The sequence below is a fragment of the Vigna unguiculata genome, chromosome 4, assembly GCF_037176805.1.
Source record: "Vigna unguiculata cultivar grain cowpea cultivar isolate G323 ecotype 2 chromosome 4, ASM3717680v1, whole genome shotgun sequence".
NCBI classification, from domain to species: Eukaryota; Viridiplantae; Streptophyta; class Magnoliopsida; order Fabales; family Fabaceae; genus Vigna; species Vigna unguiculata.
In genome coordinates, this window is record NC_140795.1 from 6,088,368 (window position 1) to 6,103,762 (window position 15,395).

Here is a 15,395-nt window from a genome sequence, read left to right on the forward strand (position 1 = left end):
TAATTCGTACTTTTTATTCACTTTTATATTCACAATTAATTGCAAAAATTATGATGCACGCTTCACTAGTAAGTACGGACTCTACCAAAAGGAATGACTTATCCTTTTCTCTTTCTATATATTGGCAACAGTAATGACTTTTCGTTTTCTCTTTCTATATATTGGCGACTACAAACTGACAAATCTTATTTCTCTTCTGTGACCCATTATCTTCTCTTGAAATTATTCTTCATACCCACTCTGTTCTCAAACAATGGAATTCGTACGCACACCACAAGCCATACTTTCTGGCAAAATGCTTGGCGAATTCGTGACTATGTTTTTGAAAGACCAGGTATTGTTTTTATTCCTTCACATTCCTTTGTATTCTTTATTTGTATTTCTTTATTCTAAACTTCCTTATCTTTGAAGGATTTTGGACACGTCGACAGACTCTTCATAATACGTAATTTGAAGGACCTTGGTTCATAGTGGACCATTGTTGATTACGACAGAAATGTTCATAATGTTATGTACAACATGAATATTCACACTCCAATGATCACCAAAGGCTGGAATTGATTTAATATCTTTTTATGCAGATCAGTCTGAAAAATTGGTTGTCTTCAAATATTTCGGAAATTCGTCTTTCCAACTACACGTCTCTAAACGTGCTTGCGACTCAACATTGAAAGCCAACTTCTTCAAACATCTTTCTATCCGTCGTCCTCTACATATGTCAAACTTAAAGCATTTTGAAGTTCAACTATCCATATACTACTGTCAAGCTAGCCACTTGGTTAGTTTTTTTTTATTATTATTTATTTACATGGCTTCTTAATAAGTAATATCTTTTATCCTTTTTGTTGCAGTATTTAAAAAAAGAATTTGCCACTTATTTTAAAAACAGTGGTCTTAGATCTATTGTTCTACATGGACCAAGGGGAGAAGTCGAATGTAAATTGATCATAAGACTTAATTCTGTTAAGATTGGAACTGTAACATACCTCCAGGAATATTACTTGGAAAAATAATAATAAAAGGAAAACATACTCATATTCATTAAACATAATTTCCCAAAAAGGTAGGAAATTTAAAACTTCAGTTATATCTTACATCACACATGATTTAAAATTTATCACAGACCACTCATAGTTTTAAAACATAATAAAAACATTTAACATAAATCTTCTTGAAACATCCCATAGACCCCTCTCCGTGCCTATGCAGCTCCTGGCTCACCTGCATCAGTATATGCTCCTGGATAAAAATTTATCCGATCATCGCCACACACACAAACAGATAGGGTGAGCTATGCATACAAAATGAATAAATATGAGAAACCCATACCCAAAAAAAAATTTCATAATCATTTATATTTAAACCTTTCAATTCCCTCTCACTCAAGATCCATTATGAGTGACATGCACATGCTCTTGGTCTCGGGATTTCTTGTGCTCCCACGAACCTCCCCGCTCGTGGTCAAACCTACGAACCTAACTCGTTCGTAGTCCTTCCCTACGGACCTCCCCGTCCGTAGTCAAACCATCCGAACCTCACCCGCTCGGACCATGACACGCATGCAATCACCATACTATGGACCTCCCCGCCCATAGCAGCACCAGGACTAACTTGTCCAATATCCCATCATGCGGTCCCAACTCATCACGAACCTCCCCGCTCGTGACCTCATCCGAACACATCCCGAACCCACTAAGAACTTAGTCCTTAAAGCTCAAAGGTTAGCACAACAACCTGCCGCAGCAGAAAATAAAACACCGACACTGCCTAGGCAATTGTCAAGTGGAACAACTTTACTGACCGCCTGACGCCACACTCAGCGCTGCCAGGCGCCAGGTTACAGGTACCAAATCAGATTTGGTTGCCACCACGAATCCTATGAAGAGAATTCCATTAGTTTGACTTTACTTTCATTCAAAAAGGTATTGACGCATTGTTTACAAAGAAAAGAAAAGAATGAAAGATTGGCTATGCATTTAAGGTGGTATGCCTAAAACATAAGGCATGGAAACAAAATGTCGTGTGGGTCCGTATCTTCTCTTACTCTTGCATTATCACATTGCTAAGAGACCAAAGCTGCACCCCATACCCTTTGCATGCCCGTGGGCCCCTCCCCAAAATAACACCACCTTAACCAAACCATGGGAAGAATAAAGAACCCCTGTATTCATGTGATATCTAATAAAAAAAAAATCTTGGTCCCACCTGGACACTATACAAAGACAAAATCTAATCCCCAATCTAGATATAGGCTACGTCACCATAAGGTCTCCACTCCAAAAGCATCGCAAAACCATTTCTCTATTGGTATGAAGCTATAATAACAGTATAACTACATCACTTGTATATGCGCATATTCAACGTCGCACCATACCGAACAATTGGAAATATACTGCACGACCCATCACTATAGACAACCCCACAATTTGAGAGGTTTGACACCCTTCATGCTAGGTGACTGCAGACGTTTTCCTGGTGTCAAAGCTCATCCTCACACAACACTACAAAACTCGAAATCAGGAAACTCGACCATCGATCAAACTTCTTCCACGTTTTAACCGCGTACATGAAGAGAAATGAAAAGAACACAACATTTATCACCCCCTCATCGGGAAAACCGCGTTCATCACGCAGCAACCCAGACCCAACGGTTACTGTCCCAAAACAGACCGTAAAGAGACCCAACTTGGCCCATGTCACAAACGATTCCACATAGGGAAATTTTAAACATCACGCCAAGCAGAAAGGGATAAAATCATAATAATCACAAGAATAGGGTCACCAAGCAGATTCAATACTACGGAAATCACATTCTTTATTGCTTGATTATCACAGTCAGACTCTCTCAAATCACATACAACAAGCATCAAGAGAATAAAGGACAAATAAAGATTTAAAGACACAATTTGCAGCTCCCCTAACCTGGATCTAAGCCTCCAAGGAGCTTCTTCAATGGGGTTCTCCTTTCTTCTTCTTCTCCACACCTTTCCTCCAAAAATTTCAGATCTCCCTCTCTTCCACACTTTTCTGCACTGCATTTTTCAGACTTCCCCTCCCATTTTATGTAAATTCTCGTCCAACTGCAATGGAGGCTCATCAATGCCACCCCCATCTATGCCTAGGTTCTGAATATAATAAAATAATAAAAAAATGTGGAAATTGAATTTCTTTGGCCAAGGTTTGAAGCAAGGACCATGGGTTTCCCCCTATCACGCTCCAACCATTTAGCCATTCCACTTTTATTGCTAAAAATGCGTATACAATAAAATATAAATTATAGTTCCGTTTTCTCTTACTTAAAAGAAAACATTAAAACTCACACAATTTACATACATAGGACTTGAACCCAAGTCCTCACACACAACCCCAAAGTACTCTCACCACTTGAGCTAGTACTTTGCTACGTCATGTTAGTCCAATTAACGCTATTGATTTCTTCTCAGATATAAATTAAATATTCATTCTTTATTTTAATAATTTTTTTTTCGGGTCTTACATTCCCCCCAACTCAAAAGAATTTTCGTCCTCGAAAATTTCACTTATCGAGAAACAAATGTGGGTACGATCCCTTCATGACGTCCTCCATTTCCCACGTCATCTCCTCAGTGGCTTCATCCCATAATACCTTAACCGTCCGGATCTCCTTTCCTCTAAGTTGTTTAACTTGCGAATCCAATATTCGGACTGGCTTGGCTTGCATTGTCAAATCCTCCCTCATTTGTATATCATCTTCTTCTAATACATGATCTGGGCTTGCTACGTACTTTCTCAACTGTGAGACATGAAATACATTATGCAATTTTGCCAATTGAGGAGGCAGTGCGATCTCGTATGCAACCGGTCCAATTCTCCTTGTAATCTGATAAGGTCCTATAAATCTTGGAGTCAACTTCCTTGACTTAAGTACCCTTCCTACTCCTGTAGTCGGAGTTACTCGAAGAAATACATGATCTCCTTCTTCAAACTCCAATGACCTTCGTCTCGTATCCGTGTAGGATTTCTGCCTACTCTGCGTTGCTCTCATTCTATCCTGAATTAACTTCACCTTCTCAGTGGTTTGTTGCAAGAATTCAGGACCTAGAATGAACGTTTCCCCGTCTTGATTCCAACTCAATGGCGTTCTACACCTTCTGCCATACAGTGCTTCATAAGGTGCCATACCAATACTAGAGTGGTAACTGTTATTATAAGTGAATTCCACCAAGGGTAATACCTCATTCCAACTACCCATGTGATCCAACACACACGTTCTCAACAGATCTTCTAGTGACTGAATGGTCCTTTCTGACTGACCGTCTGTCTGAGGGTGATATGCCGAGCTCATCCTCAATTGTGTGCCCAGAGCTGCTTGCAAGGACTGCCAGAATCTTGACGTGAACCTGGGGTCTCGATCTGACACTATGCTTTCAGGTACTCCATGTAATCTCACAACTTCTTGCACATACACTCCTGCTAACTTATCCATAGACCACTTCAGGTTTATTGGAAGAAAATGTGCACACTTAGTTAGCCTATCCACAATCACCCAGACTGCATCATGTCCTTTCGTCGATCTTGGTAAATGCGTCACAAAATCCATCGAGATACTGTCCCATTTCCATTTTGGAATATCCAGTGGTTGCAAGGTACCTCCTGGTCGCTGATGTTCAATCTTGGCCTTCTGACATACCAAGCATTGGGCAACGAAGTCGGCAACATCTTTCTTCATTCCGTTCCACCAGAAAGACTCCTTCAAATATTTATACATTTTAATCATACCAGGGTGTATGCTAAGTCGACTCTTATGCCCTTCTTCTAGTATGGTCTTCCTGAACGTTGGTCCTCCTGGAACGCACACTCTACCCTTAAAGCGTAGAATGCCGTCTCCACCCATACTATAATCCTTTCCTTTGTCAGTGCCCAATCGTCTGATGTATTCTTGAAGTTCCAGATCATCCCCTTGAGCTACCCGAATTTGTTCTAGGAATTCATTAGTAACCTTCAGCATGCTACACTGAATATGACCTGAGCCCAACTTTATCCCCAGATTCATATCTCTGAGTTTCTCAACTAATTCCAACTCCTTTATCATTATGCATGACATGTGAATCCGTTTCCGGCTCAGTGCGTCGGCCACAATATTAGCCTTCCCCGGGTGATAAAGAAGCTCAAAATCGTAGTCCTTCAAGTATTCCATCCACCTCCTTTGCCTCATATTGAGTTCCTTCTGCTCAAACAAATACTTTAGACTTTTGTGGTCGCTGAAGACTTGAAATTGAGAGCCGTACAAATAATGCCTCCACGATTTAAGAGCAAACACGACTGCTGCCAACTCCAGATCGTGAGTAGGATAATTTCTTTCGTGAACTTTCAGTTGTCGAGATGCATAAGCCACGGGTCTCTTTTCTTGCATCAGTATACAGCCCAAACCTTGGTAGGACGCATCATAATACACTTCAAACTTCTTGGTAGTATCGGCTATAGCTAGTACTGGAGACGTCGTCAAACATCTCTTCATCTCTTCAAAACACTCTTCACATTTGTCAGTCCATGAGAATGGTTGATCTTTTCTTGTGAGTTGTGTTAATGGCCTGACTCTCTTGGAGAATCCTTCAATAAATCTCTTGTAATAGCCTGCGAGCCCCAAGAAACTTCTCACTTCAGTGACAGACTTAGGTCTTTCCCACTTCAGCACTGTGTCTATCTTCGCAGGATCTACTGCAATCCCTTGGGTTGATATGACATGACCAAGGAAATGTACTTTGCTTAGCCAGAATTCGCACTTCGACAACTTTCCATAAAGCTGATGTTCCCTAAGTGCCTCAAGTACCGTCCGAAGGTGCTTGACATGTTCTTCCTTAGTCTTGGAATAAATAAGAATGTCGTCTATGAAGATAACGACAAACTTATCCAGCCAAGGACGAAAGATTCTATTCATGTAGTCCATGAATATGGCTGGTGCATTCGTTACTCCAAATGGCATCACTACATATTCGTACTGTCCATACCGCGACCTGAACGCTGTTTTTGGAACATCCTCTGGTTTGACTAAGATCTGATGATAGCCAGACCTTAAGTCGATTTTCGAGAATACTCCAGCTCCTCTCAATTGATCCAGCAAATCGTCAATTCGCGGCAGTGGGTACTTGTTCTTAATTGTAAGCTTGTTCAACTGTCGGTAGTCTACACATAACCTCGAACTTCCATCTTTCTTCTTCACCAGTAGTACCAGAGCTCCCCAAGGTGACGTACTGGGTCTAATGAATTTCTTTTCCAGTAGATCCTCAATTTGTTTCTTGAGTTCTGCTAACTCTGCAGGTGCCATTCGATACGGAGCCATTGACACTTGACCAGCCCCTGGGATTAGATCAATTGAGAAATCTACATCCCTGCTAGGTGGTAACCCTGGCACTTCATCTGGAAAAACATCCGGGTACTCATTTACCACTAGGATGTCTTGGATGTGTTCTGTCGCACTCTTCTTCTCAGGTTAAGCTATCAGCATGAAATACATAGCTCCACCCTTTATCTCTTTAATAGCTTCTTGCGACGTGATCAACTTCAGTCCTTCTCTTTCTGGAAATACCACACTGCGTCGTCCGTAGTCGATCACTATGTAATTACTGGTTAACCAATCCATTCCCAATATCATGTCCAGGCCTTCCAAAGGTAAGCATATCAGATTCACCTTGAATCGGTGACCTGCTACTTCTATTGGAAGTCCAACACATACTGCGTTGGCTGCTATCTGTCTGGATGTCGGGGTCGAGACTATCAATTCGCACCCCAATTCGCGTTTCTCTAAGTTAAGCCTCCTTGCGCATTCATCAGAGATAAAAGAATGTGTTGCTCCAGAATCGAACAACACTAAAACTTTATGTCCCATTAGCAAGCATTGTTGAAGTATGAGGTTACCTGATTGTGTAGCCTCAGTGCTGGTCATGGCGAAGACTCTGCCTGTTGCCTTGGGTTTCTCTATAGCTGGTGCAACTATCTTTCTCACTATTATATCCTTCTTATTTGGACACTTGTCAGCATAGTGTCCAGGCTGATCGCATATGTAGCATTTACGGATGAAACCTGTTCCTCCTGTTTTGCTTGTCAACTGAGGGTAATTCCTCTTCAAGTGTGCCCCTCCGCACTGATAGCACTTGAACTCTGGCCTGGTCCAAGTAGGTCGGCTGTATGGCTTTTTCATCTGTCTAGCCTCAGCGACACTCTTCTGGCGTCGAGCCACTGGATCAGGATCCTTCTCCAACTGTTCTGCACTCTTAGCCTGCTCCACTAAAACAGGAAATTGTCGTTCCCTCAATGGCACAACCACCCTCTTCAGCTCATGCCTAAGACCTCTTTCAAACTTCAGACAGCGCCATTCCTCAGTGACGGCTTGCGAGTAGAATCTCGCCAAGTGCTCAAACTTGTTCACATATTCTTGTACCGTCATACTCCCTTGCTGCAATGCCAGAAATTCGGCCTCTCGGTCTTGCTTGGCCGTGTCGGGGAAATACTTTTCCAGAAACCTAGTACGGAAATTGGTCCAATTCACCTGCTCAGCCCGGTTCTGCATCTGCTGCTGCATCCCCGTCCACCAGTGCTCTGCATCATCTATCAGTAAATATGAAGCGAAGTTGAGCCTCTGCTCATCCGTACAGTCCATTACACGGAAGATCTTTTCACACTTCCGCATCCAGGCATCAGCTTCATCCGGACTAGCTTTGCTGGAGAACTCAGTAGGTTTGTGGCGTAGAAAGTCCTCCACCCTGACTGGTCCAACTGCTTGTCGGGTTTGAGTAGCTACAGGAGGTTGCATCGCATCAACCATTCGATGGATAGCTTCAGCAATATCCTCCGCTCCAGTGCCATTGCCGTTCCTTCTCCTTCCATTTGTCGCCATCATAAACCAAATACTTCTCTGTAGATACCAACATAGACTGAGCTATTATCTTAATAAATTTCAAAATTAGTAGTCAGCATATTAGCACAACCAATACTATCTAACGCGATACTCTCACTTCCCAAGAGCCCAAAAATCATTTCAGGAAAAGTTTTGCTCTGATACCAAGTGTAACATACCTCCAGGAATATTACTTGGAAAAATAATAATAAAAGGAAAACATACTCATATTCATTAAACATAATTTCCCAAAAAGGTAGGAAATTTAAAACTTCAGTTATATCTTACATCACACATGATTTAAAATTTATCACAGACCACTCATAGTTTTAAAACATAATAAAAACATTTAACATAAATCTTCTTGAAACATCCCATAGACCCCTCTCCGTGCCTATGCAGCTCCTGGCTCACCTGCATCAGTATCTGCTCCCGGATAAAAATTTATCCGATCATCGCCACACACACAAACAGATAGGGTGAGCTATGCATACAAAATGAATAAATATGAGAAACCCATACCCAAAAAAAAATTTCATAATCATTTATATTTAAACCTTTCAATTCCCTCTCACTCAAGATCCATTATGAGTGACATGCACATGCTCTTGGTCTCGGGATTTCTTGTGCTCCCACGAACCTCCCCGCTCGTGGTCAAACCTACGAACCTAACTCGTTCGTAGTCCTTCCCTACGGACCTCCCCGTCCGTAGTCAAACCATCCGAACCTCACCCGCTCGGACCATGACACGCATGCAATCACCATACTATGGACCTCCCCGCCCATAGTAGCACCAGGACTAACTTGTCCAATATCCCATCATGCGGTCCCAACTCATCACGAACCTTCCCGCTCGTGACCTCATCCGAACACATCCCGAACCCACTAAGAACTTAGTCCTTAAAGCTCAAAGGTTAGCACAACAACCTGCCGCAGCAGAAAATAAAACACCGACACTGCCTAGGCAATTGTCAAGTGGAACAACTTCACTGACCGCCTGGCGCCACACTCAGCGCTGCCAGGCGCCAGGTTACAGGTACCAAATCAGAAACAACCTCACTTCGCCTGGCGGTAACAAACAACCCGTCAGGCGCCACACATCCACACAACAATACAAGCATCGAATCTCGCCTGGCGAGACCAACCACTAAGGCCAGGCGCTGGCCTAAGGAAGTCCAGAATTTAGAATACTCATTTACAAAACAATGTCAACGTTACTAACCGACACCTATTACAGTTTTATCAATAATTTTCTCTACAGATGTCTAATTGAGGTGATTCCTTTTTTTGGTTAGAAACTGGACTTCCATATCTTTAATTTGACTACCAAACCACTATTTTTTGGAGGTCTAAGCTATTGGCAATTTAAAAACGAAAATCAGGGATCCTCCATCGTTTTTCCAGCTTTCCCGTCCCGACGTGTGCTCACTGTTTCGATCGTTACGTTTTCCATAGACATCCAAATGAGTTGATTTTTGTTGGTTTGGAAACTAGACTTCCGTAGCTTTAATTTGACTATTCATACGATATTTTTTAACGTTCGAACAAAGAGCAGTCCTCATTGTAAAGTGACGAAAAAGTTTAGTTTAATCAAAACTTTAAAATAATTGAATTTGTTTATTCTAGATTTGGTTGCCACCACGAATCCTATGAAGAGAATTCCATTAGTTTGACTTTACTTTCATTCAAAAAGGTACTGAAGCATTGTTTACAAAGAAAAGAAAAGAATGAAAGATTGGCTATGCATTTAAGGTGGTATGCCTAAAACATAAGGCATGGAAACAAAATGTCGTGTGGGTCTGTATCTTCTCTTACTCTTGCATTATCACATTGCTAAGAGACCAAAGCTGCACCCCATACCCTTTGCATGCCCGTGGGCCCCTCCCCAAAATAACACCACCTTAACCAAACCATGGGAAGAATAAAGAACCCATGTATTCATGTGATATCTAATAAAAAAAAAATCTTGGTCCCACCTGGACACTATACAAAGACAAAATCTAATCCCCAATCTAGATATAGGCTACGTCACCATAAGGTCTCCACTCCAAAAGCATCGCAAAACCATTTCTCTATTGGTATGAAGCTATAATAACAGTATAACTACATCACTTGTATATGCGCATATTCAACGTCGCACCATACCGAACAATTGGAAATATACTGCACGACCCATCACTATAGACAACCCCACAATTTGAGAGGTTTGACACCCTTCATGCTAGGTGACTGCAGACGTTTTCCTGGTGTCAAAGCTCATCCTCACACAACACTACAAAACTCGAAATCAGGAAACTCGACCATCGATCAAACTTCTTCCACGTTTTAACCGCGTACATGAAGAGAAATGAAAAGAACACAACATTTATCACCCCCTCATCGGGAAAACCGCGTTCATCACGCAGCAACCCAGACCCAACGGTTACTGTCCCAAAACAGACCGTAAAGAGACCCAACTTGGCCCATGTCACAAACGATTCCACATAGGGAAATTTTAAACATCACGCCAAGCAGAAAGGGATAAAATCATAATAATCACAAGAATAGGGTCACCAAGCAGATTCAATACTACGGAAATCACATTCTTTATTGCTTGATTATCACAGTCAGACTCTCTCAAATCACATACAACAAGCATCAAGAGAATAAAGGACAAATAAAGATTTAAAGACACAATTTGCAGCTCCCCTAACCTGGATCTAAGCCTCCAAGGAGTTTCTTCAATGGGGTTCTCCTTTCTTCTTCTTCTCCACACCTTTCCTCCAAAAATTTCAGATCTCCCTCTCTTCCACACTTTTCTGCACTGCATTTTTCAGACTTCCCCTCCCATTTTATGTAAATTCTCGTCCAACTGCAATGGAGGCTCATCAATGCCACCCCCATCTATGCCTAGGTTCTGAATATAATAAAATAATAAAAAAATGTGGAAATTGAATTTCTTTGGCCAAGGTTCAAAGCAAGGACCATGGGTTTCCCCCTATCACGCTCCAACCATTTAGCCATTCCACTTTTATTGCTAAAAATGCGTATACAATAAAATATAAATTATAGTTCCGTTTTCTCTTACTTAAAAGAAAACATTAAAACTCACACAATTTATATACATAGGACTTGAACCCAAGTCCTCACACACAACCCTAAAGTACTCTCACCACTTGAGCTAGTACTTTGCTACGTCATGTTAGTCCAATTAACGCTATTGATTTCTTCTCAGATATAAATTAAATATTCATTCTTTATTTTAATAATTTTTTTTTTCGGGTCTTACAGGAACTGGCTGGAAAAATTTTTGTAATCTTCATCAACTTTCTGCAAATGATCATCGTTAGCTTTTTTTTTAAGTTGAAGGTCACACAACAACCATCCATATCAAAGTTTTTTATCCATTAATTTGGTTTTAAGTTATAACATTTTGTATTTTATTTTTGTTAATCTTCTTTTATATATATATATATATATATATATATATATATATATATATATATATATATATATATATATATAAAAGAAGATTTGAAGTGGACTTATATTTTGTATGCACTTATTATATATATTACTCTCTGTGTTTGTTTTTAAAGATTTACTGTGTATGAAGTTAATTGTTTTTTTCGTTTTATGTTGACGAGTTTTTTAAACGTAATTATTTTAAGTTTTAAGTTTTTTATCAAATAGATTAATCACTAATATATTTTTATAAAATTAATCTATTACATTTAAATCTTTACTTTAAACAAAATATCAATTATTGTTAATTAGATAAATAAATTCATTCAAATGAATTGTCATTAGATATAAAATTTCAATGTTACACGTCATTAAAAGACATTAAATAGTACTCATTCATTTATTTGCAGATAAGCATTTAACGTAAATATTATTTATAAAGTATTAAAACATTCGCTTTCCAACATCATTGTATAAAAATTATTAAATTTTTAATTTGTAATATTCATTTAATATTACAGAATTATGAAACATTGTAATGCATTGGAAATTACAATAAATAATGCTTTTAATTAATTTCAAATCACCCTGTCTATCAGTATTTCCTGCATTAATTTTTGCACTGCTCGAGGTAATGATGATTGAACTCCTCGATCATTTCCAACCCTTATTCATTATTTGAACTGATTCAACCGATTAAATTAATTACCATTTCGATTTCCAAGAGACGTTTAAGTTTTTAAAATATTTTTCCCATTATGTTTTTCACTTCTCACGAGAATGATGATTACAGTGTCTGTTGCACCGTCATACCTCTCTCATTTATCAGACTCTTCGACTGCTATACTTAATATTTTTTGCAGGATTACGCCAATTAATATTTCAGAGATCATTTACGTCTCCAAATTTTCACTTATCTTCTCTGCTTCACCTTAACACCATTACACTGCGATTACAAGCCATCATCTGCCATTTCAAGAAGTTATTATCCATTACAGAAAGGTATGATTGTTAAACTCTTCAATTTGTTTCAAGAACATCCTTTTATGAACTATACTTCTCTTCATCTCCTATATCTTCTCGCCATCTTTCTTTCTCGCCATATACTATGCATGTTTTTATAACCAGACTTTTTTATAATCGGTTCTGATCATCATCTTGGTTTGGTTTTTCTAACCAGACGTTTTTATAATCGGTTCTGATCATCATCTTTATTGCATTGCTCTAACCAGTCTCTTTTATAATCCTTTCTGTTAATCATATTTCTTTGAATACCTGAAACCAGTCATTTTTATAATCGGTTATGTTCATCATCTTTCTTTAATTTTTTTAAATAGACGTTCTTATAATCTAGTTTGTCATCATTTTCAACAATTTCTTCTACATTTTTAGAGTGCATTTAGTTTTTTTTGCCAAAAAAAAAAAACCTATCTTACCAATTTAACAAATGACCACTAAGCAATGCATCCTTGGTGAACAATCCATACTTGGCTCAAAGTGGAAGGGTGGATTCTTTACTATTTTCATGGAAGACCAGGTTTTTGTGAACTTGCTTCTTATACATTATTTACCATCATTGTTCTCTGATTTTTGTTAACTAATATTTTTTTTATATTGCTTTTATTTACAAGGATTTTGCGGTCGTCAACCGATTGTTTATCATTCAATTAGGCAATGAACTGGGGCCACATTGGACTATTTCTGATCAAAAAGGCCATGTTCACCATTTTACCTTCAACATGAATACTTATGGTCCGGGAATTACTGATGGTTGGGTTGATATAAGAAAGTTTTATCAAGTCCAACCACCCAAACTATGTTATTTAAGGCATACTGGAAATTCTGCTTTTGAAATACACTTTTACAATCACTGTTCTGAATCAACTGTCCATAAATTCCTAAGTCATGTTCGAACAAATACTCCTCTGATAAGGTCCAAGTTAATTCATTTTGAGTTCCGCCTTTCTAAGTACAACTGCAAAGCAAGCTTTCTGGTGATTTTTTTTTCTTTTTTTTTTGTTAATTTCTTACAATCTGTACACAAAACTTCATGTATTCTTTTTAACCTTGACACATAAAAAATCATTTCTTTTTGATATTATTTCTTATATTTTTTATTTGCAGGATTTAAATTCAGAGTTACGTCAATATTTTGCCAACAGTCAGCTCTCACACATTGTGCTTTACGGTCCAAAGGCACGAGTTGAATGCAAGTTGTTGATTAGAGCTAGATCAGTCAAGATAGGAAGTGGATGGAAACGTTTTCGTGAAATTCATGGACTGGAGGAAAAAAATTTAATTCTTTTTGAGGTTGACGGTGAACAAGCAAGCAAGGATGTCAATGTTCTTCTTAATATAAATGATTATTATCATCGCCTATGAAGAATCAATAAACAATATTACTTAACAGATTCATAATCTGTAATTTTTGTATCAATTTTTTTGGTTTATTATTATATTATATATATATATATATATATATATATATATATATATATATATATGTATATATGTATATGTTTAACTATTTGTATTTTCAACTTCTGCAAAGTTATTTACTCTTACCTGCTCCATATCTTCTTCCATATACGAAAATCTTTGGCATTTAATTACTACCAGACACAAATCATATCATGTCTCTGCGTTTTTTATTATATTAATTTAAATATAACACTTTCCAGAAGATTTTTCATACACATCCCTTATAATACTTTTCAAATATTTTTTTTCAATGTCGATTGATATGACATTTTCCACTGCTTCATTATGTTTCTGTATCTTCCACCTTCCACGAGATTTTCTTCTGCTGTAACCATCCGTCATTTCATTACATATTTAATTGTAGTATTTATATTTGTTTTTATTATAATTTTTTACGTTATTAACTTAAATAATCCAACACAATTGCTTCTCCTCGAAGTTTCTAACACAGTTGCTTCTCCTCGAAGATTCTAGGGCTTTTGTACACCACACTTTTATTTGACTTTTTGTAGAGATCCAACACAGTTGCTTCATCCAGACCACGTTTCACAGCCATTAACGGATTCTTACAAGCCATTAACATTTCCACTCATCAAAGGTATGTACTTCATTTGTTTTTATGTACAAATATAATAGTTTTGATGTACAGACGAAATGCAATGAGATTTGCAGTTCTGAAATTTCGTCTAAGTAATTAGGGTTTGCTATAACTTTTTTCTACCTTTCTTCTTTCGTGAATGCTTTATATACCAATATGTATTTGCAGATTTTCATTCTTTCCACATTACTGATTCAATTAATGGTTCACTGCTCAATCCATCACGCCAATAATTTTTTTAGTCACTTTCAAGTAATCTGCTTCATGCTTTATGTTCATCAAAATGCTTCTCTCTTAATTTTCCTTTCCTATGAAACCTGTGAATAAATGAATATGAATATTTAATTTCTTCTGACATCAATAGCTATTTTTTGCAGTTTTCACCAATATATATTGGCATGACTTCTGTCAAAAGGTTCGTACTCCATGTTTGAAGAGTCCTTATTTGAATATATTCTGCTTTTTACTTTCTTCTACCATTTCAAATTTTATCAGCGACTAACATCTGAACCTTTATTTTTTCAAAAATTGCCATATCCATGTTTTTATTAATCCTTACACTTCTTTTACTCTCCTTTGACCAATCAAAAATAGATTTTGATATAGTTGTTTTGAACCTTTTTTTTTGGTTCTATTTTTTTAGTTGTATGAATTACAATTTTGTCTTATTAGTTCCTATTTTCTCTATGTAACTATAAATATGTCACGAATCTAATACTGACTTTTTTACTTCTCATTTTTCAATATTGTTGTTGTGAGTTCAACATGTCTCTCTGTGAAGTTCCAAACCAAAGCCATAGCGTAAGCGAAGTAAGTCCCTAGAAGGAAAATTGGAATATCATTGTTAGGGTCATTCGTTCATGGTTTGTTCCTGATTTCAGTAAACAGAGGTGTCCTTTTTCCATGGAGTTCATTATTCAAGACAAAGAGGTTATTATTCATGTTATTCTTTACATGCTTCCATTACACGTACTTTAGTTTACAAATTGGAATTAATAA

The 15,395-nt window shown here is 37.9% G+C and overlaps 1 protein-coding gene across 4 annotated transcripts; it reads right to left on the reverse strand.

The window, feature by feature from the left end:
- Positions 1 to 1,016: 1,016 nt before the first annotated feature.
- On the reverse strand, positions 1,017 to 10,870 carry LOC114182740 (uncharacterized). Of its 4 annotated transcripts, XR_014994613.1 has the most exons (4): positions 10,567 to 10,870; positions 6,895 to 7,891; positions 2,923 to 3,080; positions 1,017 to 1,239 (listed from the first exon to the last, which is right to left on the reverse strand). XR_014994613.1 is itself a non-coding variant. In XM_085672714.1 (3 exons), exons 2-3 carry the CDS (start codon positions 7,874 to 7,876, stop codon positions 1,202 to 1,204), a joined length of 1,020 nt encoding a protein of 339 aa, XP_085528840.1. In that variant the 5' UTR covers positions 7,877 to 7,891; positions 10,567 to 10,870; the 3' UTR covers positions 1,017 to 1,201. The 4 variants fall into 4 exon arrangements, 1 of the variants encoding a protein (XP_085528840.1); XR_014994614.1 differs by lacking the exon at positions 6,895 to 7,891 and having other exon boundaries at positions 10,567 to 10,866; XR_003604181.2 differs by lacking the exon at positions 6,895 to 7,891 and having other exon boundaries at positions 2,923 to 3,125; positions 10,567 to 10,866.
- Between the last annotated feature and the right edge of the window lie 4,525 nt (positions 10,871 to 15,395).

What these genes read in the sequence shown, in the direction of transcription:
- LOC114182740 (XM_085672714.1), bottom strand. Translation starts at nt 7,876, where the DNA reads ATGATGGCGACAAATGGAAGGAGAAGGAACGGCAATGGCACTGGAGCG. An exon ending in CACTGAGGCTACACAATCAG is followed by an intron (nt 1,240 to 6,894) that starts GTAACCTCATAC and finishes ATTTTTATCCAG; the next exon opens with GAGCATATACTGATGCAGGT.